The 24,772-nt window shown below is 31.3% G+C and overlaps 1 protein-coding gene across 1 annotated transcript; it reads right to left on the reverse strand.

The window, feature by feature from the left end:
• Nucleotides 1-2,155: 2,155 nt before the first annotated feature.
• Nucleotides 2,156-23,937, reverse strand: LOC106057993 (uncharacterized). The gene is made up of 14 exons (XM_013215360.2): nt 23,779-23,937; nt 19,711-19,838; nt 19,120-19,327; nt 17,247-17,294; nt 16,265-16,443; nt 15,219-15,318; nt 14,172-14,328; nt 12,733-12,931; nt 11,761-11,863; nt 10,813-10,968; nt 10,513-10,657; nt 8,919-8,989; nt 7,616-7,715; nt 2,156-5,873 (listed from the first exon to the last, which is right to left on the reverse strand). The coding sequence occupies exons 3-14, from the start codon at nt 19,180-19,182 to the stop codon at nt 5,725-5,727; spliced, it is 1,470 nt and encodes a 489-aa protein (XP_013070814.1). The 5' UTR covers nt 19,183-19,327; nt 19,711-19,838; nt 23,779-23,937; the 3' UTR covers nt 2,156-5,724.
• Between the last annotated feature and the right edge of the window lie 835 nt (nt 23,938-24,772).

The raw sequence follows: 24,772 nt of genomic DNA on the forward strand, positions 1-24,772 counted from the left end.
TGTTAACCAGTGATGTCCAAACCAGAGGCGGCCTTAGCTGTGCGTGGTGCTCTGGGCGGTATAAATTTTAAAAAACTAAACCATTCCTAAAAGTCTAGCATTAATAAGAGAGATCTATAATTGTTTTGTTTTTTTCGAGAGAGAGAGAGAGAGCAAGGAATGGTGCTTTGTAACAAAGTCAAAAAATATATATATATATATAATAATCCTAATAGCGTTAAAAAGATTAATCTGGATCTATTGTCATTTCGCTACATTCAAAAGGGGTGAGATAAAACTATTACAATTTATAAAACCAAATGGATATTTCTTTTTATTTAGAGAACAAAATACATGTTGAAAGAGGAACGGGAATGAGGCATTCAATCCTGAAAAGGCAGATAAGTTAAGGTGCTACTAAATTAACGGGCCCAAAATATTAGTGCGTGTATATTCTGGGGAAGCATGATGAAGCAGGCCTTTCTAAATCAAAAGTCTAGGAGAAATTACGATGCGATGGTTAGAAAAACAAAATAAAATAGGGGGTACCAGAGAGACAGACAGAGAGACGGACAGAGAGGTAAAGAGAGAGAGGGACCTAAAATTTCATTGTAACAGATACTCTAATTCACGGGCTAAAAAATACTTTAAAAACAAACCAAAGCTTATTTTGAGTGTAATTGGATCAATTAGTTTGGATCAGCCATGTAATTAATGTGTGTCATGCTTTTATCTTTCTCAATGAGATAGGATTTATTCATTTGTCTGGACCAGTTGAGAAAACAAAAAGGTGGGGAGGGATATTCACTGTGATCGCTTTTAAAATGTTTTTTTTAAGTTAAGTTGTACAACTTCAAGCTCGATGGATCAAGCCTCCTTAAGATAACATAAGATAATTTTATTGATTCAATCAAATGGAAATTCAGTTTGACTACAATTGACAACCTCGGCGTAACTACTGTACAAAAACATTATAGATACAAATACGAACAACATTCACACACGAAACACATACACACTCACAACCAGCGCTTTATGAGTTTGACTTCTATGGGGACTAATTCAATTTATACCACCATATATGTCAATTACAATCAATTTGATACCAAATGAAATAATTAATTATCAACAGTTAATAAACTAGTTGTTGTTTTATTATTATTATTATTTTTATTGTTTAAAAAAAAGTAAAGTTCCCCTTTCAGACATTGTGGTCTATAAGGCAGTAGATGTAAAGGTCATGTTTCTGTGGCGTACGGTTAACGAGGGTGTCATGTGGCCAGTACAACGACCAACCACCTTTACTTTTCCCTAAATAATGTCAGGCACCCAAAGATTCGAAAAAAAAAAGTCTTCACCAGGGACCCAGGTTCGGAAGCCAAGTGCTTTACCCCTCGGCTTCCAGTCGTGCATTTTATATAGACTTTAATTTTGCTAAGTCATTGGTCTTCCTGGTTTCGTGACTTAATTGCACTAGGTACAATGTAAGAATTAGTTCTAGCATACGGAATAAGAAGTGTGCCTTTATATTTGCGCCTTTGAGATTATCTCCCTTTTAGTATGTCATGTTCTTACTGCTGTAGTTCTCATTTAAATCAAACTTCAATTAAAATAGCTCAAATAGTTTGAAAACTTCAAACTCACAGCGTCTCATCAAAAATACGAAACTTTTCTAAACTAAAAAAAAATGTAAATTTGATATTAAAAAAACGAATCAAATACTTGTATACACACGTTCCTGTACTTACTTAGTTAATGAAATGAATGGTGAGTGAAAAAAAATACTATTACGTAATTAAGTAATTTCCTGGCACTGCCAGGGTCAAGCTTCGTTAGACTTGGAGGAAACAAAATTCACTGAAGTCCCTTTAACGCTGTCCGCTGAGGACTGCTCAGGTGATGTGGCAGCTTTGCAGCGGTTCCACCTTCTGACAGAGCATATTGTTAGGGATGTTTAGGGCCTTGAATGTATCAATCTGTCACTATCCCTGTAGCTGGTTTAACAAAAGGGTGTAGTGTTATTTTAGTACTTTTCCAGAATTATTATATTATTTTTGGTATTATTGTAATGATAATGTAGAATGAATAATGAGAAGTGAATATTGATACTGACTACTGAGAAGACATAGCCCTGGACCGTACTATGTGGAGAGAGATAGTGACCAAGAAAGCCATGGACAGGAGATGTGTTTATTTGCCCTAAACTTTCAAAAGTCTCACAAATCTTGCAGAACAAACTTTTTCCCTTTTAAACATTTTCAAAATACAACAGAGCCTTTTTGGGGGGCTAGAAATGTCATGAAGTATTGAGTTTCTAAGTGGATGCTAAGTCGATGAAACATCAAGTTCAATACCTTGAAAATTAAAAAGAGCTAAAATCAGTGGTATAAAATATTTGCATAGAGGTATGCGTGTAAAACAATATTAACAGTTAGTACAAATAATACGCACTTGTACAATAAAACTTTTTAAAAAATAAAAAGAAACAATGTTGGCACAGAGATTAAAAAAAAAACAAAAACAATGCAACAGTGTCATAGACCTCTCAATGTTGATAGTAAATGTAAATAGTAAATAATGTGTGGATGTTTTATATATATATTATTTGGGCTGAATCCCGAAGTACCAAAATAAATCCTATAATTCAGTCTAGACCTGTTAATTAGACAAGCTGATTATTAAGACCAAAACAATTATGCCCTGATGTAGTCCAATTAAACAGACTTGACATATATATATATTGAAAAGAAAACTTTTTGCAATGATTTCATAACAAAAAGAATTTTAACATTAACATACTTGAAATTAATGTGGAGAGAAAAACAATGAAGAAACTTATTTTAAAAACTTTAAATGTTGTTCATAATTCTCTTGGGTTGGAATTTTTTAAAAATTCAAATGTCCAAATATCACAGTTTGTTGTTTTTTTATAATGCACAAAGCAAAAAAATTAAAGACTTATGCTAGAAAACATTTACGCAGGCAAAGAGTTAAATGAGTAGGTCAAAAAGAAAAAAAATCGTAATTAAAAAACTAAATGAACATATTACCAAATCCATCCTATTTGTCACATTAATTGGCTAGTGCAAGGAGGCAGGCCAATGATATCTGAAAATGATATGGAAGTCTGGGAAACTGATTTCTAGCAAGAAGTAATAGGATATGATAAAAATTATCTTGTTGTTTATGGGTTTGGGTTATCTAGAAATAAAGGCAGACTTCCATAACAACAATCAAATGTACAGATGATATTATATTAACATTAAGTTTCTTTAGACTTATGCATACATTATAAATCTCTCATCAACACGAAAAGTAAATAAACATGAATAAGTTTGCTTTTGAAAGAACAAGAGTTATTCATACAATAAAAAACTTAGACAATTCTTTCTTAACTCTTTCAGTGCCAATTATTTTGATAGGGAAAAAAATTGAGTTTTCTAGAATTAACAAAAATCTGCAAGGGCAGTAGAGTTACCAGAACTAAAGTAACTTTTTTATTTTATTATATAATTTAAACATATATTTTATTTTAAAGAAAATTGAATTGGCTACAAAAGTGAAATATAATAAATTAGTCGACAAAATATTTTTAAAGTTAAGTTTAAACTGAGCATTGAAAAAGGAAATAAATAAAAATAAAATTATTAAAAAAATCAATATAATAAAAGATTTAACCTTTTAATTATACATTTAAATAATGAAAAATCACAAAATTTAATTTTTAATTGAAATTTCATAAAAGATAAACAAATACACTAGGAAATTGTATTATTTACAATTTTCAGGCTTGCGATTCAAACTAAAAAAAGAGGAAACACTTACACAAGGATTTTTTTGTTTTTTTTTTAACATATTGTCCCTGCATCCAATTTACAACCAAAACAAACAAATCACTCTCACATCCAGATAAATGTAAAAAAGAAGGAGAGAAAGTAAACATATAACATTTAAAAGATACTAAAATAAATATTATAAACCAAGTTACTTGCTGAGAGTAACACTGCATTCACCAGCACTAGCAAAGTTAACTCTCTCAGAGTAACCCTGCACTAAAATAGTTATATATATGTTGCTATGGATATTTTCAATCTCCTTTATGCTATTTGGTATTTGCTTAATTGATTAGCAGATAGCACTGAAATGGATGGATATTTTTAAGAAATGACAGGAATATTTTTAGAGAGTAAATATTTGGAATAGCTTCCTATGTGACCATATGCAATATCTAAAAAAAAAAAAAAATGTTTGTTTAAGAAAAACATAAATCCCAATATGTGCTATTCAAATAATCTACTGCCAATATATAGAGCAGCAACTGGGAAATAGGCAGCAGTTGACTGTGACTGACTCTAAGTCTTTTTTGATACTAACCAGAAGAAAGAAAAAGAAATCTATAAAAAGACAATGTAGTATCAGAAAAAAATGAAAACCAGCATTTTAAAAATTGAGCATTAATATATATAAATATATTCATAACTATTTCCTGCAATACAATATACAAAATATATTTTTTTAAATTAAATTAACTAACATAATAATTATGTACAGTTGAATGAATTATCAATCAGCCAAAATGAAATAGATTTTTTAAAAATGTTCACTGGGTTCTCCTGCAAGACAGAGATTTGATAATTTGATTGCACAATTTCTGCATGGGTTACGTTTGTTTTTATCACAAATGTTTACTAATTAGTTGTGAATAAAATGTTATAGCTTTTGATTGTGTAACCTAATGAAAATAATTAGCCTATCAAAGGTGGTAACTATTACATCCCATCTAGCATGTAGTAAAGTAGATTTAATAAAGAATGTTTTGCTGGTTTTTATTTTTGGTTTTGTCTGCACACAGTGATTCTATTGTTTGTATTGCTAACTGTTCTCCCACATCAAGAACTAAATACTTACAAGTCTTTATTCCGACATGAAATGAGTATATAAGTGCAGCCATTCAGGTCTATAAACATCTTTGCTGCTTGTTCAACTAGGCCTTTTAAAGACATGGTAACAATTTCAATCCATCAAAAACACACTCAACAAATAAAATATTTTGGCCACTGTAGAAAGGCAAACACTTTAAATATATATATAAAATAATTCTTTCCATCATGTAAGACTATTTCATTGAAACAACAACAAAAAACCTGGGACAAAATAGAATTAAAAACTGAGTATATAAGAGGATCAATGTTAAAATCAATTATATTCATGTAGATATCACAGCATTGAAGTAGAAATAGATATATTATGAAAATAACATTATAAATAGTATATATTTTAATAGCCAAAGTGTATCACTGTTCAAAAGGCTTCCGCATGATAAAAACAAGAAGAGATTGTTATAGCCAAGTTAATTAGGTCAAATAACTCAAAATACTAACAAGAGTTGTTTTTGTTTTTTTTATTTTAGACCTAGAATTTATTGAAATGTTATTTTTAATAAAATGTATAACCTTTTTATAACTAATTAATTCCCTTACATTAATTAATCTCTTCTTCTACAACTAGAGAAGATTATGTTCAGGTTTATTAACTTTGCTGTTTTACAGTTTTATTATGTAGTTTTAGAGTTTTACTTTGTAAAAGCTTTACATTTCTACTTTGTAGCTTTACAGTTTTACTTTCCTGCTTTACATTTTTTATTAATAACATAAAAAATAAGGATATGTTTTTTTAATGATATAATACAGTTGTCGTGTCCTTCTAAAAGTAAAGTCCTGTCACTCTATGCTGAAGATGTTAAGATTATTCTTCCTGAAGTCTGCTTCTTTTTGTCCTTCTCTCTTTCAGCTTCTCCTGGAGACCTTGCTCTATCCTTGCCTTATTGGTTTCCTGGGCTTTCTCAATCTGTGCCATTTCTTTCTCATGCTGCTTTTTCAGCTGCTCAATGTTACCTGTAAATTTGATGGAATCAAAATGTAAGTCAGAGGTTGTGAATGTTTTGAGAATCTATATTACTTTTTCTTGAATACTGTAAGAGTGTACGTTACGTTTTGTTTCTAAGTCCAGCTCTCAGTCTAGACTCTAGGGTATGTATGGATTTTGGCATGAGAGTGTTTGTTGTGGTTACATTGTTTCAATGAAGGATAATATTAGAAAGCACAGAGGCCAGTTGCCATTGTTGACTGTAAATGTTAATGTTTTATTTGATTCTGGTTCAAGTTGAACCACTTTTTTCTTCATTGTTATGGTCATGTTGGGTAAAATTGAATCATAATTATTATGCTTATCGATCATTATAATATTCTTAAGCAGCTTCAGGAAGAAAATTAGTTTTGTATTGGGAGGGAGGGGTCTTGACTTGGAAACAAATACATAAAAAATTATGTTTTTTATTGGCTGGTTGTTTAGAGAATATTTGAGACAATGTAAAGGTAATATGTAAAATGTAAAAGAGAATATTTGAGACAATGTAAAGGTAAAGCTGCACAGTGGTACCATAAGCAACAAAATACATTACTATCTGAGATGTGTTGAGTGGTACCATAAGCAACAAAATACATTACTATCTGAGATGTGTTGAGTGGTACCATAAGCAACAAAATACATTACTATCTGAGATGTGTTGAGTGGTACCATAAGCAACAAAATACATTACTATCTGAGATGTGTTGAGTGGTACCATAAGCAACAAAATACATTAATATCTGAGATGTGTTGAGTGGTACCATAAGCAACAAAATACATTAATATCTGAGATGTATGAAAAAGAAACAAATTATGAAAATAAAAAGACAGGTCTCAGGGTAGAACTATCCCCTCCCTCCCCCCTCCCCTTCCATATCACAAAGACTAGCAATTCAAAGGAAAACCTCAAGAAAGCAATAGACTGAGTGAGCTTGGGAAAATCAGTAAAGAGGAAAAGCTGAAAAGTCTAATAAAAGATCCTATAGAGCAGGCTACTTTGAAAAGACAATCCAAAGGACATGTATTAAGAGTGATGATGAAGAAGAAAATTGTTCAATTTAATCGTAAGGAGGCTTCACTTGTTTCTGTTTCTAATTTCTGGAAAGATGATGAATGTGAAACTTTGAGAAGCAAAGAAAATTTTTGTAAGAAAATTGACTTAATTTGCTCTACTTAGTACGATTTAACAATTTCAAATGTTTCAGCAAGCCCTAACCTCCTACCTAGGACAGCAGGGGATGACAGTGGTAACAAATTGAGTCCCAGACAGATGCCTTCCATGTTTAATTGTTTAATACAGAGGTCATATTGGTTAAACTGATTTACAAATTTTGGTTAATATTTCTTGATTTAATAAGAAGGCATTTTCTTTTTTTATTCTTGATTAGTTCTTTCCTTTGATTTATTGTGATCGCAAGGAAAAATATGGCAATTAGCTAACAAATTATACTAGAGACAAAAGAAAAGAGTATAATTTAATTCATTTTAAGTTGTTATCAAGAAGGCTGTACACATTTAAAAAAACAAACTAGCTAGAAATATTTCATTTAAAAATTAAACCAACAAGAAGAGATGGTCTGATTTTTTAGAAGTTTTTAAGAAGTTTTCTCAGTGCAATGAAAGACACAATAGTTTGATATTGTATAGCATAGATTTGTGTCACTAGTCTAGACACGGGGTAGCATATGTTTTATAAAAACCTAAACCTGTTCTTAAGATGACAACTCACCAAATAAATCCTCTTGTGATGGTGGGGGTGCAAGCTCATTGAGAGGAAGTGGAGTCGGAGCTAGAGTGTTGTGGCTGTCACTTGCAGCCAGCTTGCCATTCTAATGAAGTAAAAAAAAAATCAAAAGCTTAACTTATTGACCAAATTTGTATCATGTATAATTTCTTCAAATATTTGATTTACTCATGAACCACACAAGAACTTTACATATTATTATGACTGCTTATGTCTAGCTCCTATAGGGTGCTCACTGCTCCAGCTCAATCTCTTTTGTGAACATATGGAGGGAGGAGGGGGTTCTGGGACAATGTTTCCATGCTGACTTTAGCTGCTCTGCAAACCAATTCAGCTTGAGTCTACATGGAGATTTGAATTTGAGACCACTTGCTTAGGTAAACATGCCAGACAACTTACAACAAACACATAAAGCTAAGTCTTAATTATTTTTTCAAGTCATTTATGTTAATTGGTTAAGTGATAAAGTCAAATGTCAAAATCATAATGGATGGAAATTACAGACAATTTTTATGAAAGTTTAGTGTCCAGAGAAGAGAAACCAAGTAAAATGTGTCTAAGTGGAAGTAGGAGATTCTTCCTTCTTCTTAGTAATTGTCCAAAGAGTTGAGTCTAAGACTCTTGGAACTCAAGGCCTATGGAAGCTTGCCTCCATCTGTCTGTCTGAACAAAATTCTGTCTGGGGAAGATCCAAGCAGAAGTAAATTATTACATGCCTATTACTGCTTGCTCATATTCCAGGAGGCTTGGATTAGAAGCAAGGTCAAGACCCCATGTTCATTCTCTGTACCACATCAGCCATTAAGATGTCCACCATAAAAAATGGTGTGTGGATACTGGATAATAACATGTTGTTTTTTTTTCATCCCCACCAGTGCAATGGATTTGGTACTTAGGCAACCTAACAGGTTTCTTTTTTGCTTCCCTATAGCCATACTCATCTCATCTAACGACCATTTCCAGCTGAGCACCATGGCGAGGCTGAGAAGCATTGCCCCGGAAAGTGGGAGATGAAACAGGTCAATACATTCCATAAAAAAGTATATAAACACCAAATAATCAAGTTGCCATCTTATGCTATCACATTCAACCAGACAGCCAGTTAGCCTCCAGAAAGAGAGTTGAACTTGGATAAGTAATAAATTCAGATATATATTGTATTGCTGCAGATATCACATTATTTAAATATTTACCATTCATAATATATACAATCTTATGAGATGTGTTTAAGTAACAACTTAATTGGTTATGACCTTTTTTGACAATTTAAAAAGGAGAAAAGACTTACATCTCCCTCTGGCTTTGAAATAGCCAAAAGTTCAGGCTCTAATACATCAGTATCAAATTCATCAATCATATCTGTCAAAAAAATGTCAACATTCTTATAATTAAATTAAAAATTTAAAAATATATGTTGAAAAATCTACTGATCTAAGTATGTTTTCAAAAAACATTTAAGAAGTTAAAATTTGAAGAACGAAAATGTAAAAAAAAAAAGTTTCTGGCTTTTACACAGAGAAAAACTTCCACGAAGCATGACAATTTATTCAGTCATTTGAACATAATACTATGTTACAGATACTGTACTATAAAATAAAAATAGATTCTATCAAAACTTTAAATGACATTCTACTAAACAAAACTAAACAAATTTAATCTACATTTAAAACTAACATATTTCAATGTACACAAAACCAAAGCCAACTCAAAGATAGAGAACAATTTCCATTTTCTTTTGGCCATGGTGGTTCTAGGTTGGGAATGTGGATAAAATGTAATTTACTTTAGTAAAAAGTTTTTTCCTTCTTTTTTCCTTGATGAAAAAAACACTTTGTGAAAGGAACACTTGTACCCATTTTACAAATAATAAGTTTTACAATGGTTAGCATAAATAAAAGAAAAAAGTCTGTAATGAAATGGATACTATGCTACAATAAAAAGCTCCTCAAAAGCCACCCTTCCGAGAATTTTCCAGATAGAAATTAACAATTATAAGACTAATTATTAAAATGAAAACAACCAAACACAAAAATTTAATAGTACCTATATAGTTTACAATTAACAATAAAAAAAGGAGTTTACAATATTAATTACTTACATCTTTCTTCTGTAGCATTTGAATATTGTAAATTGAATACATTATCAAACAACTAGATATTTTTTTTCCTAATTAATATCCTAATTACATGGTAAACGTGTAGTATCAAAATTCTTAAGGTTCATAGATTAGTCTAGTGTCAACAATAATTAAAAGATTGGAAGTCAAATACATCAGGAGGCCAACAATTCAAACCTAAAGAAGCCAGGAAGCATGAAAAAGTTCATGTCAGTCACTTTCTTTCTACAAAAGTATTTTTTAAAATGCCATTGTGTCTTTAAGTTTATCAATCATGTTACAAAAGGTTTTTATTTTGTACTAGTCAGATTTGACCCACAGACTGCGGGCCTTAGTTTAGGTATTACTGATCTACTGGATTGAATTTAGAACTATGTAAAACATGGAGAATGTTCCCTTCATATTTTTTTTTATTTTGCCATGAAAATAAAAAGTAGAGTGTGAAAATGGTTTTACCCGTTCATCCGACATATTAATAAAAAAAAAGTTTCTTTAATAGAGATACAATTAGGTACTTTTTGCCTATTTTTAGGCCTTCTGGTTGAGACAGGGACATTATAGATAAACTACTTTATCCGCCATGATCTAAGAAACATTTGTGCCAAATTTAATTAAGATTGGTCAAACTGTTTTGATTTCTATGCGGGACATACATACATACATACATTCATACATACGCCTTACTTTGTGCTTTATATTAAAGATATTTCTTTTTAGCTTTATTTTGGGTGTTGTTAAATTAAAAAAAAAATTGCTGTTTGTTTACCATTTTCTAGTTTAATATCCTCAGTGTTGTCATCACCAAGTTTCTCTCTGATCAGTCGCAGTCTCTCATTCCTCAGTGCTTGTTCTTTAGGTGCCAAGTCTGCTTTGGCCACCGCAAGATCTTTTTCAATAGTATTGCTGATAACCTAAAAAAGAAAATAACAAGTCTAAAATACAGAAGAAGAGTGTTTATAAAAAAAAACATCCTCAATCTGTCTAGTCAATAGTATAAACAGAAAATGTTATACAGATGAGACAGTTTAGGGACAAAAGTTTACTGAAGAACCAAAGAGTCACTTACACTGTCAAACCACTGAAGGAGGGCTGCACATCTCTTGTGTGTGACATTGTAACACTGAAGTGCATGCTGGTGTCTCTCAGGATTCTGCATGTCTATGTAAATGTTGCCTGTTGCTCTGTTCAAAGTGTCTATCTCTTCAGGCTCACAGTAAGGAAACTGAAATAGAACAGAATGCTAGATTCTCTCTCAATTTCATTAACTAGAACATGACTAAATTTAACAGCCAGCTATTGTTCAAGTTTTCAGTGTTTGAGTGAAGATTGGAAGCTCAAATTTTCATCTCATAAAGTTTTGGATAAAGATCTACATAATGTATGTATGTTTCCATACAAGTCAAGTATTAATTGGTTACTTGACCTAGTAAGATTTAGAGGTCGCGGCAAGTACAAAAAACATGAGACAACCTTACTATGAATTTTACAAAATAGAAGCAGACAGGGCAATAGCTCAATTTACACTGGCCTATAAAAGCTTGTAACCAAACATTTCCACAACATTGAATCAACAAAACATCATATTTGGCTTTTCTTTTCAAAGTCCAGACTTTCCCCTTCCTTATACATTACTGATTTTTTTTTATTTGATCCTGAAGCTATTTCAGAATATTATGAATCTAACGTGCACTCAGAATTAAGGGAATTTGTCCATCACTCAAATCCCTTTTGTTTTCCATCAGAATGATGCAGTACCAATCAAGATAGTTAACTTTAAAAAAAAACTAGATTTTCTTTTCATTTTACAGGACATGTCATGAATGGATTATGATTAAGGTCCTGTGTTAATTAGAGTTTAACCTTACCATCAGTACAGTTGACCCACACTGAATATATAAAACCAATGGAGTTGATTCAATGAATTTATCAGTGTTGTCCCAACAACTCTTCAGCAGGTCAAAGGAACAGAATTAAAATTAGTGAAATATATCTAAGTATAAAATGTTTTTCTTACCTTGATATTGTTAAGGTATCTTTTAGCTGTCATTATGTTTTGGCTTGCAGCAATCAGATTATTTCTAGTCTCTGTTGCAAGTTGAAATTTGACTTGCATATTACTGATGTTGAAAAAAATAAAGACATTTTGAGATAATTTAAATATATTTCAACATGAATATTGAGTTCTACTTCATATGATCTGCTAGTTAACTGTTGACCAAAGAAACAGATGACCTTAACATCATCTGCCCCATAGATCAAAAGGTCTAAAAGGGGAACTTTACTTTTTTTTTCTTAGTAGTATTCCTATAAGTATGTTATGACAAATCCGTTCATACTTTCACATTAATAAAAATTGAAATATTGAAACAAAACTATGGAGTTAATAGAAAAGACTCAGAGCAGAGGTTAAAAAAAATAAAAAAGATAGATCTACTTATTAGTTCATAAACTGTTCAGCGAAAGAAAGTAGTTCAATCTACATACTATTCAAGGACTTAAGCCTATCGAGCTGTCAATCATATGGAGGTTGATGATGATGATAACATCTTATTCAAAACACAAAAGAAACTCATACAAAAAATTTAGTCATCAAACATTATTTGCCTTAATAAATGTTATAACAGCGACAGTGATTAATAAAACTTGGAATCTGGAGCTTAAGCAAAAAAAAAGTACTAAAGCAATAGCACAGCTGCTATATACTTCATTCTTTAATGTGTCGTACAAAATACTGTGAGACAGAAAAACATAGTTTATCCGGTCGTCAGTTAACCAGAATGTCAAATATCCTGACTGCCTTTTTATTATTAAGCATTCGGTTATCCAGATGATCGATTAACCAGACAGACCCTGTTCACAATTAATCCAAATAATCGACGTTCTATTGTACACAAGATACCTACAACACTAAAGTATTGCCAACTAAAATTTCTCTAACAGGTAAACTTTAAAAATTTCCTCTTGCAAGCACAGATTTTGAACTTACTTATTATCGACTTGACCCAAGTCTTGCCAACGTTTAACAGCATAGGCCAATTGGTTGCACGCATGAAACAACAACAGCCGGCCATTGGACCACTTGTACTTGGCCACACTGATTCTTTCTTTTCTGTCCAAGAGCTGCTCTACTTCCTCTTCTAATTTGTTCTCCAGCTCTGAGCCATACTTGCCTTGAAATATGTCATCTAGGGGGAGACAACAAATGATTTATTTTTCGATTTCTTAAATTGAATACATTCAGCAATCCAATTCAGCAAGTAACCTTATTAAATTAAACAAAATAACTTTATTAAATACTTTGTAACTTTATTATTTACACTTAGCCCCCCCCCCAGCCCAAAATAAAATCTGTAAGGTTAATCACATGTTTTTAAAAAGAACCTGTTGAGTCTGAAGGGAAAGCCCAAGACCTGGAATTCAAATTTCATGCCAAGTTTTTAATGGAGAAAAATGTATATACTTATAACGTATATATAATGGCAATATAGTATACAAATATACAAGTATAGTTAAAACATAACCTGGGAAAGAAAACACTATAATATGTGAAGCAAGAATAGGTTGAAATTTGTTTGTTCTTTCATGTAGCTGGCTTAAAATATTATAGATATATTTTATTTGAATTGAATGATTGAGATTAAAGATATAAATAACTATACTTGGATTTATATGATTAAAGTATTTCAACATTAACTTGTGAATTATTCTTCTATGCTTAAGGTTCTTTATCTCCGCAATTATTCATTTTTCAATTATCAGAAAATCAGAAAACATTACTTTTGGTATAGAATTATAAAAGAAGGCATGCTCTTTTTATATAACACAAATACACGTTTATAAAAACAAAAATTAATTTAATTTAATGGGGTCAAATCAACTATGGTATCGTTAATTAGGAGAGAAAGAGTTAAAGCATTATCTTTGAACTAATCATAATTAGATAAAGCTGCCTGGTGGTATGTGCGCTGGACTGTCATTTGGTCATCTCGATGGTCCCAGGTTCATACCCTGCCCAATGCCATTTTCGTGTCATCCTGCAAGAGGTTTGGATTAAGAAGTAAATAATCTTCAACTTTAAAGGAACTACAGAAACATGTAAAACAGATAAGACATTAAGTCTTAGCCTTATCTTTAACAAGCATATCAAATGTCTTTCTCCACTTCTGATTCTTAGCACAATTTTTATTTGTTTTATTCAATTTATTTCAATTTTAGGATTATAGAAATGGCAGGTATAGATATTTAGGCTAAATAAACTTTTGAACTTGACTTCATACTTTTAAATATCACCTATAGCCTTGGCCTAAATATCAGACTTCTAAATATCTCTCTCACTGCAATCCCATGTCATGGTAACTTATGCTCAATGATAAAAAATTGTACCAGAGAAAAAAGAAACTAGAGAAATAAAAAGATCACACTGACTCAATATTTTGTCCTGTTCATCATACAAGGTCATGAGTTTATTTAGTTTCTCTGTTGTATCACGGATCTCTTTATCCAATGTCTTTTTTTGACTCACTATTCCTTCCAGGTGTTTCTTGGCTACCTCTTGCTCATTGAGGGCTTCCAACAGCTCTTCCTGAAAGAACATTGAATGAAATGTTTTGAAAAAACTTAATTCTTTAATGAATGCTACATATAAACTGAACTGAGAACATTTTATTTTCAATATTTATCACTGCATTAAGGTTTATTTTTAAATTTTAAAGTTATATTAGGGGGTTAATCAAATTAATTGCTAACAATATCCATCCATCCATCCCAGTGGCGCTACAGCCCATGGAGGGCTCTGGCCTGCTTCAACACATCCTTCCATTCAGATCTCTCCTGGGCCTTTTGTCTCCACGCCCTAACACCAAGCTGTTGCAGATCTGCTTCCACATCATAATTGCTAACAATATTTTGATCAAAACTTTTTCTATTTTTCTCTCTCTTTTGCATCCCTATCTTTTTATATTCCATTCAAGAAGTCAGAAAAAAAAAATTATTTAAATGAAAATTAAGAAACATTAAAATTTTATAAGCAGGTATTATTTGTAGGATTATCTTCAAACCATGAGGAGCAATGTTGACATTAAGAACTCATCCTGTGACTTCACTGATATTAAGCCTCATCACCAGTAGGAACATTGGATGGGAATCTCTTGTTTAGTCAGCTGCTGATTCCACATATAACCTCATCTACATTTTATCTCCACTACCATAAACACTATAAGATTATCCTTTCATCCAGACAAAAATATGTGTTTAAATAAATATGTCCAACAATCTGTTAGTAACCATGATGGTCCTGAGTTCGAACCCTAAACATCCTCAGCTATCCTGCAAGAGATTTCGGCATGGTCATAATAATCTTCATTTCTGAAAGAATCTTCTGAAAACCTACATCTATCATAATGGAGAAGACAGCAAATAAAATGCCAAATTGGTAAATAGACAATACTTCATGTCAAAGAAGTTCTGCCATACCTGCTCTTTAGACATCTTTTCATCAAATTCATTCTGATCTTTAAAAAAAGCTTTCACTGATGGATTTTTCAACTTATCTACATCTGCTTGCTCTTTAGCCCTGCAGTCAAGAGGCAAACTTAGTAAATAAAGGGAAAAACAAATGATGAAATGACTTTTTTTTTATAACTGCAAGTTCAATTTGCCTTCAGTTGAACTAAATCTAATGATATCATTTTTCATCAAATCTAGTCAAACACTTCCTAATTGTTTCATCAAGCAGAGGACCTTAAAAAAAAAAAGACTTGATGGTATTAACAACACACCAGAACAACACACACAAAACAAGCAAAATACTTTAAAAAGCATTTAAAAAAAAACAAATCTAAATTAGAGGGAAAATTTCACACTTATAACTATCTCTCAAAATGTAGAAGTTATTTCCCTTATTCAATGGCAAAGAAAATAATTAATTACTAATAATTAATTGATTAATTGGATAATTTTGTATTTGATTTTTGTTTTCTTTTTAGGTACAATAAATAATAGTTTCAACTTGATCCTAGAATGGGTGTGTATATAAGGGGACCAAAACCTTTATATTTAACCAAATCTGTGAATGCTGAAGGACTAATTTCCCTTGTTGATATTAAACAAAATAATTAACAGTAATATTGACTAATTTTATTTTTTTTAATTGTTTCATGTCTTGTCTATGTCAATGAAAAATTATGCAAAGTTTCAACCTGATCTGAGAATGGGTGTGGGAGAAATAACATTTATAAACTTTTTACCAGACAGACAGAGTGAGTTGATATAAGCTTTGTAAATAAAAAAAGACAATGTAGACTAATTGAATGTAATAATCATTGCTTCATTTCTGAAAAAAAAACACCTCTAAAACTTATAATAAAAAAAAAAACAAGATGAGAACTAAATGTCTTCAGACATGGATATGAGATTTTCTTTTCATAGTGCATGTAAATATAGATCGAATCAGAAAGCACTCGATATCTAGATGTTACTTTGAGACACTTTAATCCCCCAACTTGAACCCATTGACTTACACCTTGTCACAGGCAGCCTTGTAGTTCTTGTCTGACTCTACAAAGGAAATCTCTAACTGTGTCAGCTGCTCCTTTTTTAATTGCAAAGATTTCGGAATGTTCTTGGCTTCCTTTTCATGAATCTCTTTTTGAATCTTTAAGTAGCGTTTAAACTTCTTTTTGATTTCACCACTAGACAGCTGTAGACCAAAAATAAAACTTTTTTTTCTTGTGAACAATTTGGAAAGAGAAAGAGTAGAGTCAAAATTTGTTTAAAGGTATTTTAATATTTATCAAATGTTAGCAAGAATGTAATTAAAATTTTTATTGATGAGCATAAAGATTTCAAATATTATATTCATGCATTCCCCAACTTTGGGGGCATGTTGGCTGAGTGGTTAAGCACTTGGCTTCTGAGCCTATCCTGGGATTGAATCTTAGTGAAGACTGGGATTTTTTTTCTTTCAGGATTTTTAGGGTGCCCCCGAGACCACCCAACTTTAATGATGGGTACCCGACTTTGGTTGGGGGAAAGTAAAGGTGGTTGTGCATTGTGCAGGCCACATAACACCCTCGTAAACTGTTGGCAAACGAGACAGATGACCTTTACATCATCTGCCCTATAGACTGCATGGTCTGAAAGGGGAACTTACTTACTACTCTTTAACTTATAAATCCAAATGTTTTTCTTTACTACAACATAAATGATCTGCAACACATCATGAATGTTGTTTCATTTACTTTTCATTTCTCTGTGCATATGTATTTTTTTTTAAAGCTTAATGAGTTAATAACTTAAATCAAAATCTAGACAATATGTAATGTTTTTTTTTTTTGAGCTTAATTAGTTAATAACTTAAATCAAAATCTAGACAATATGTAATTTTTTTTTTCAAAGCTTAATGAGTTAATAACTTAAATCAAAATCTAGACAATATGTAATGTTTTTTTTCAAAGCTTTTAAATGCTGCAAGTCAGAGTTGATTTGAGTTGGAAGACTTACATCCACATGTTTCTTGTCTTGGACACTTACTACAACTGGAGCCTGATTCTAGACAAACAAAAATAGTTTTAATTTTCTAGCAGTATATCTTAGTGAACAGGTTTAGGGAGTGTATTTATACTAATATAAGTAATATCCTGGCTGGATCTGGTGTTTCTATTATTGATATCTAGATGAAGAAGAAAGTTTGCTAAACCTCAACATTCTAAATAAGTTTACAACAGAAAAGGATGTACTCAGCTTTAAATAAAAAAAACTTTCTAAGCTTTTAACTGAGGAATGTATAATAGTCTATTCTTTTGCGTTCCATAAATTCTAATGTTATGGAGTCAACAATTGTGGTATCATAACTCAAAATATGTCATACACGAACATTAGGACCTATCTGCTCATAGCTTTTTAGATTAGTTTTGTTATCACAACACTTTGAACCTGCATTATGTTTGTTGGTTTTGTGGGAAAGAAAATAGAAAGATATAATGTATCTTTGTAGTTTAATATGGTACTAGAAGCTAACAATATTTGCTAAGCTAACAATATTTGTAACCAAGAGTGAGCTGTTATCAGTTCAGCCTTAAAGAAACGTGATCGATGTTTCTGTGTTTACAAGGGTGGTTACCAGCAGAAAATAAAGAACCATCATTCTCCAGAACAGATTTATGCTAAATATACATCCCATAGTCTTAATTGAAATAAAAATCTATGCTAAATATTATACAAGAATTGTATGTTGACAGTGTATTTCAAATTGCACACTAACTAGTATGTAACAGCTGTGTCTAAATTTGAACAATGAATAAATATATAATGAAATAGTTAAAAGCGAAATCAATCATGTTTTGGAATGACACTGTTCTTAATAAAGAATCTTTTTCAAATATGGAATCATCAAATCCAAAGGTATAATTATAATCTTCAAACCAGAATGCTCTGTTAAAATTTGTTATAACATTTAGCCAAATTATGTAACAGAGTACTAATTAAGTAATGACATTTAAGAAAGTGGGGTGTGTTGGCTAAGTAGTAAAGCTTCTTGATCTTGAGTTCAAATATTGGTGGAGAAGGGGGGATTTTGATCTTCAGGATTTTTATGATGCTCCCGAGCCCTCCCTATCCTAATGTATATTTGACATGAAGTAAAGGTTGGTCCTAATGCTGGCGACATGACACCCCTGTTAACCACTTGCCATAGAAACAGATGCACTTTACATCATCTGCCCCAATAGATTGCAAGGTCTTAACAGGATACCTTCTTACTATAATAAAAAAAAATAACTGTCCTCAATTTAGTCTAGATGTTTAAACCATTAAAAATCCTGCTATAAAGATATTTGGGTGAAAAGGAAAGAAAAAAAGAATGCAGTTAAACCCTGAATCATGTTCTAACATTCATTGTTAACCCTTATGAACCACCTGCACATTATTAGTATCTAAAACAATACAGCTTCTTTGGGTTGCATGGGTTCTTTGAAATAAGCAGATTTTTAATCAAATGTATAAATGGTGCAGCATCCCCCACTCTGATAGTCAAATGAGGAAGTTGATGATAATACATATTTACTGTCTCACTGAACTGAAACATGTCTAAGAGTAACAATATGTAGTGCCAGCCTTAAGGTTGCTTGTGATTTGTGAAAATTGTACTGCTGCCAGGTGGCATTGAGAGTTGTCTCCCAAGTTCAAGCCCAGCCCACTGCTAACCTACAAGAGCATTGGGCAAGGAAGTAATCATCTTAATTTCTGAAGGAACAGTCAAAAATGTATTATGTAAGACATGTAATGTATTATGTTATATTAATAATATAATATAATATATACATATATAATAATTAATTATGTATTTTAAAAAATCAGTGTTTACTTTCTACTGTACCTGATGTGTTTGTGGTTTGGATGAAAAAATAACAGTCGATTTCTTTGAAGACCCTGATCCCATGATTAACTTCTAAGGTATTTTTTAACAAATAATTGTCTTTGTAGTTGCAAACTTAGAATAAGCAAAGCTCTAAATTTCAAATGCAGGCTTTTTTTTTTTTTTACAAAATCACCATATTTTCATCTTGGCTGTCTTTACTTTTTAGCTGAGAACAAGTAATAAATTTGTAGTTATAACACAGACTACAACATAATTCTTTAAAAAAATATATATGAATATAAAAATAAAATAATTAATCATTAAAAAAATGATAATTATGACAAATTAAACATTCCAAAAAGTATAAATGAGATATATATAATGTTTTTAAATGTAATGCCAATATTAATTTAACAGATCATTGAACTCTAATGTCATTAGTTTAAAAGATTACATAGTATTACTGTCTAATGAAAAAGCTGATATCCCCCAAACTAAATTAAATTTATGTCACTGTTAATAGGTTGTTTTTTTTAATTATATAACCAAAAAAAAACAACACAAGGCTAAGTTTATCAAAAACATGGTCAAAGATAAATATTTATTTACCTCTAGTTTTAGTTTGTTTTCTGTTTAGAAATTTGAGCTATAGTTGTTGTAGATATGTTTGACTCTGATCAAAGAAGACTTGTCAGACTTACTAGTAAGACATTTGATTGCAAAATGCCTTGAAACATCTGTTAAATAGAAATAATAATTATTCTTAACAATTTATCAATGTTATCTTTTTTTTTTTCGCACAGAAATTGTTTCTTAGACAGACTTTTAAATTACTGTTGTACAGTAGGATTTCTAAAACCTAAACTAAAATAGAATAAAATTTCCAAAGAAGAACAAGATGATTTGTCAAATGTGTGCATGCGCAGATATCAGTAGGGACTTAGAAATGAAGTCTACTTCTCAAAGATCACTTTAAGTCTATCACAAGATTTTTGTCTTTCACAAACTTTTTGTCCATCATGAAGTCTGATGGACTGTTTGGACACCCTGAAATCAATAGTACAATACCTATTTCTTTCAGTTTTATGCTATGGATGCTGGCTGGTTGTGCCTCATGCATGCTGGACTTTTGTTGCTACAAGGCAATGACCAATAAAAATACCCACCCTTATTTATGACTACCAAATTTGAGTCCAGATAATAAAAAGAAGAAAGAATGTGATTCTCATCAGCATTAGTCTTCAAGTTATTATTCACCCTGCTTACTTGTCCTCTCACCTAGTTCACATATTCCTCATAATATAAGGTACATAAATAGGTACTGTATAGTAAAATATTGATAAATGCATTTAATAGTATTTATAGTATTCCATTTCAAGTGGGTTGAGATTGTAAATGTTAATGTAATAAAGAAACTAAAAAAAAAATCCTTAAAAACTCCATATGAATAATTTTGAGTTCAATTGCAAGTCCTTATTCTTTAGTCTTAAGCCTTTATGGGTGTAACAGTTTAGAGGCACTAATTATTGTTCAACAGTTGTGCTGGGTCAGACACACACCCCATGTATGGGAAATGACTGCAAGCCAAAGGCAATCTATTTAAGGGAGCTTAAAGTAGGGATGGTGTAACATAAGTTTCCCATGGAAGCACAATAAAAAACTATTCAGACACCATTTTACCCTCACTGGCATTGAGGAAAACAAGGCAGTAGCAGAAGATATCTGAAATAGACACATATATGAAACCGAATTAAAAGCTTTTCTGAAGATAAGAAGAGATAACAAAATGCAAGCTTTAATTGGCCTCCCTCAGAAATCACTTTTGTATCCATCAAATGTGGCGAAAATGCAGATCTACAATCGCATAAAATACTGCACTGATCCTTTATTTTCAGAGTTGAAGATAATGCCTTATCTCTTTAACAATAAAAGTGGGGCACGGTGGGTGAGTGGTAAAAAGCTTGTCTTCTGAACTGGTGAAGACTGTGATTTTTTATTTCAGGATCTTTTGGACGCCTCTGAGTCTTATGGGTACCTGACATTAGTAGGAGAAAAGTAAAGGCAGTTGGTCACTGTGCTGGCCACATGACACTCCCGTTAGCTGTGGGCCACAGAAACATATGACTTTTACATCATCTGCCCTATAGATTGCAAGGTCTGAAAGGGAACTTTTAAGAATAAATAACAGCAATTAATTCAAGCTAAGCTTTTGGCAGCATTATGATCTTCCTCCAGCACACTATGCTTAAGACTTAGTCAAAAGGGAGAAAGTAAAATATATTTTAGCTATGCTTTGATTGAAATTTTAATGGGCTTGTTATAATTGCATTCTATAGAAAAAAAAATCTTTTAAAACTTATCTATTGAAAAAAGTTATATCCCTAAATAGTTGAGACATTTTAGCGTCAGGCCTATAACTTCTGCTGGGCTTCCACAGTACTGAGTGCATAGCATGTAGCAAGGAAGAAAGAAAGGTTCACTAACCCTGTCTCACAGGTTGCTGGTTGGCTAAGGGGAGGAGCACAAACATAAAATTTTTTGCTTTGGGGTTGTCACTTGTACAAATTTGAGAAACACTGCCTAAACTGCTTGGTTCAACTCTAAACACTTATGCAAGGTGCATCATTGTTATTTTTCAACCTCACCAGAGAAGTTATTCATAAAGTTTTTTCTTAGCTTACTTTTAATTTGAGTTTTTTTTTTGCTTTACAAGTTTTAGTGTTTCTCCAGTAGTAAAGATTATTTTGTCCTACTATTACTAACATTCTGCAGAATGGCAAGTGATGAGGGCAAGTAGGGTTCAGGACTTTTGTAACAACAGTTCAAAGCGCATACCATTAAACCAGGTGGATATGTTGAATTATGAGTTTTTAAAAGATTATATGTGTAAAAAGATATGTCTTCCCTCAAATTGTGTGAAAGTTTAGATAGCTTTTGTTGATTCATCATATTAGTATATATGTTAGTAAGATTTATGAAAAAATTAAATGAAGTAGGGTTAGGGCCTAGACAATTATTCATATTTAAAAACTTTAAAAAATTACCCCCTTTCAGACCTTGCAATCTATGGGGCAGATAAAAATGTAAAAGTCATCTGTTTCTTAAGCCAACAATTGATGAGTAGGGTATCAAGTGGCAAGCACAATGACCAAATGCTTTTGCATTACCCAACTAAAGTCAGCTACTCATTAGAAAATTATCTGAAATAAAAAATCCTAGTCTTCATTGAGGTTGGAACCTGGAACCTCATGGCTTGTAAGCCATTTTAAGTGCTTTACCACTCAGCTCTTTCTTTGTAATATTTATAAGTTGGTAACTTAGAAGTTCAATTTAGCGTCTTTGACATATGTTTAGTTTACCATGAAAATCTCCAATAAATGTTTTATATATAAAGTATGTATTATTATATAGAGATCTAAGCCTACTATTATTATAAACAAGGTCAGTATTAGGATTAAATATAAGTTACTACTAGATTTACTCTCATAACTGTCCAATCAAAGAAAAGATCAAGATTTAGAGTTCTAACTCAAAATGAAAAATCAAACTTAAAAAGTGCAAAAAGGTTGATAATTGTTTTATTAGTAGGCCTACTTGATCTAATAATAATATCTATATGTAGATCAAGAATCTAGATCTATGTTTGTAAAAAAATCTATGAATCTATGAAAATTATCATTATATATACATTATGAGAAATATATTCAAAAATGAAAAAGTATGTATCTAGATCTATAATGTGTAAAACTGTAAAGTTGTTTAATTTCAGAGCTTTCACATTTTTTTTATATCATTTTTTGTATTATTGAATTGTAGAATCAATTTGCTAATATGCATATCTACTAATTAAGGTAATTATTAACTATCTTGTTAAATAGATCAAGTACCAGCTGTGACTGAGTCCTGAATTGGTGAGTACTTAGAGACTATAGGGCCTAATATACTTATAATAATAAAAAAGCATATTATCACATAACCAGTTCTAAATATAATGCATAACATAGCCAAAGTCTAACTAGATTCTAGAATTAGTAGGATCTAGATCTATAATAGGCCCCCTATATATATAGATCTAGACAATCTAGTTCTATATCATCTTTAATCTATTATCTATAATATAATCTATATTGACTAAATAGGCTATATTTCAAATATTTGATACTGCGGATTGTCATATAATAATTTATAATGATTATTGTATTTATTTATTACCAATTGGGCCTACTTCAGAGATCTATAGTAAAATTATTTCTATATAAATAATATATCATATGTATGCCTCTACTGTAATTTCAAAAATTCAGTTCTAAAGTAAAAGTTATAGATTTAGACTTAGATCTAGATCTATGATTCTATATCAAAGTAGTTGGAATCGTTAGTAGAAATAGAACCGATCTATCATCTAGATCTAGAGTAGAATCTATACTCTAACTACTCTAACTCTAAGTCTAAGTACTCTAAGTTAGTCTAAAAGTAAAAGTATCTACACTTACTACACTAACAGTAACACTCTTACTCTTAGACTTAGAGTGACTCTACTCTAACTCTAGACTCTAGACTAAAACTTAGACTCTAGATCTAACCCATGGCACTAACTTACTGTAATTAATCTTTTTTTATGGATTACATTAGTTATGATAAGTTTATCTTGATCATACCAGATTTATCTTAGCTTACCTTTGAGTATAATTTCTTATTTAAACATTGCATATAGTGAAATACATGCACAAAGAATTAACATCAACGTCATTAAAAGAGATTTGACGCACATTAAAAGTGACCCGCCATGATGTTTATAGCGTTACTAGGTTGCCGAAAGTGGTAACACTTCAAAATGTGAAAAAGAGCTATTCAATCAACAAAAGACCCGATGTTCATGAAATATAGAGTCTAGTGAATAGTGCTATTTTTAGCACTAATAAAGTAATTTAAGCAAGCATCAAAATTTCGAGGAGGTGATTTACTCTAATAGTATATTAATTAAATCTAGATTTAATAATGCTTTAGCTTCAATATTGTTTTATGTTATGCCTTGAAAAAAAAAGGAATTAGGCACTGTATATATAGATCTATATATAACAGGGGTGGGCAAATTACGACGGGAGTGTTTTGTGCGGCCCGCGGACACCAACAGTAGGCCTATAGGGCCTACACATATACAAATGCAAATAGGCCTATATTAAAATATTTCTAAATACCTCTCCAAATGATTGAAACTGTCTAATTATAAAAAGTTTCAAGAAAACGAAGTTTATTCTTATTGACTATACTTCAATACACTCAGTCTCAATTTAAGTGGCAAGTGTAACAATCGATGGAGCTCGATCTTCGACTGAGAAAAACATTTTTTTTTTTAAATAAAGAATATCCAAACATAAATTTTAAACAGGAAAGTTTGCACAAAGCTGAATAAAATTTAACATTATTTAAGTGTATAAATCATAATAATTCAACCAATCAGAGGGGGGGGGGGGGACTTAACCACATGCAGGCATTTCCGAAAAGTACTTGAAGATATAATAACAAAATATTCCGATGGCTGATATGTATGTGCATGTTAAATCTTTTTAAACAAGGCTTTCCCATTTCTCAAGACAAGCCATGGACAAGCCATGCAGTAAAAACAGGTTTTGTCATTTTCCTTTGCTGAAAGGTGAAACTATTTCTAATA

Source organism: Biomphalaria glabrata, chromosome 18 (genome assembly GCF_947242115.1).
Source record: "Biomphalaria glabrata chromosome 18, xgBioGlab47.1, whole genome shotgun sequence".
Lineage (NCBI taxonomy): Eukaryota > Metazoa > Mollusca > Gastropoda > Planorbidae > Biomphalaria > Biomphalaria glabrata.

Coding starts and splice junctions, on each gene's coding strand:
- LOC106057993 (XM_013215360.2), bottom strand. CDS start 19,182: ATGGGATCAGGGTCTTCAAAGAAATCGACTGTTATTTTTTCATCCAAA. Junction 14,329..15,218: donor AAAAGATGTCTAAAGAGCAG/GTATGGCAGAAC, acceptor ATGTTCTTTCAG/GAAGAGCTGTTGGAAGCCCT. Junction 5,874..7,615: donor ATCACAAGAGGATTTATTTG/GTGAGTTGTCAT, acceptor TCAAATTTACAG/GTAACATTGAGCAGCTGAAA.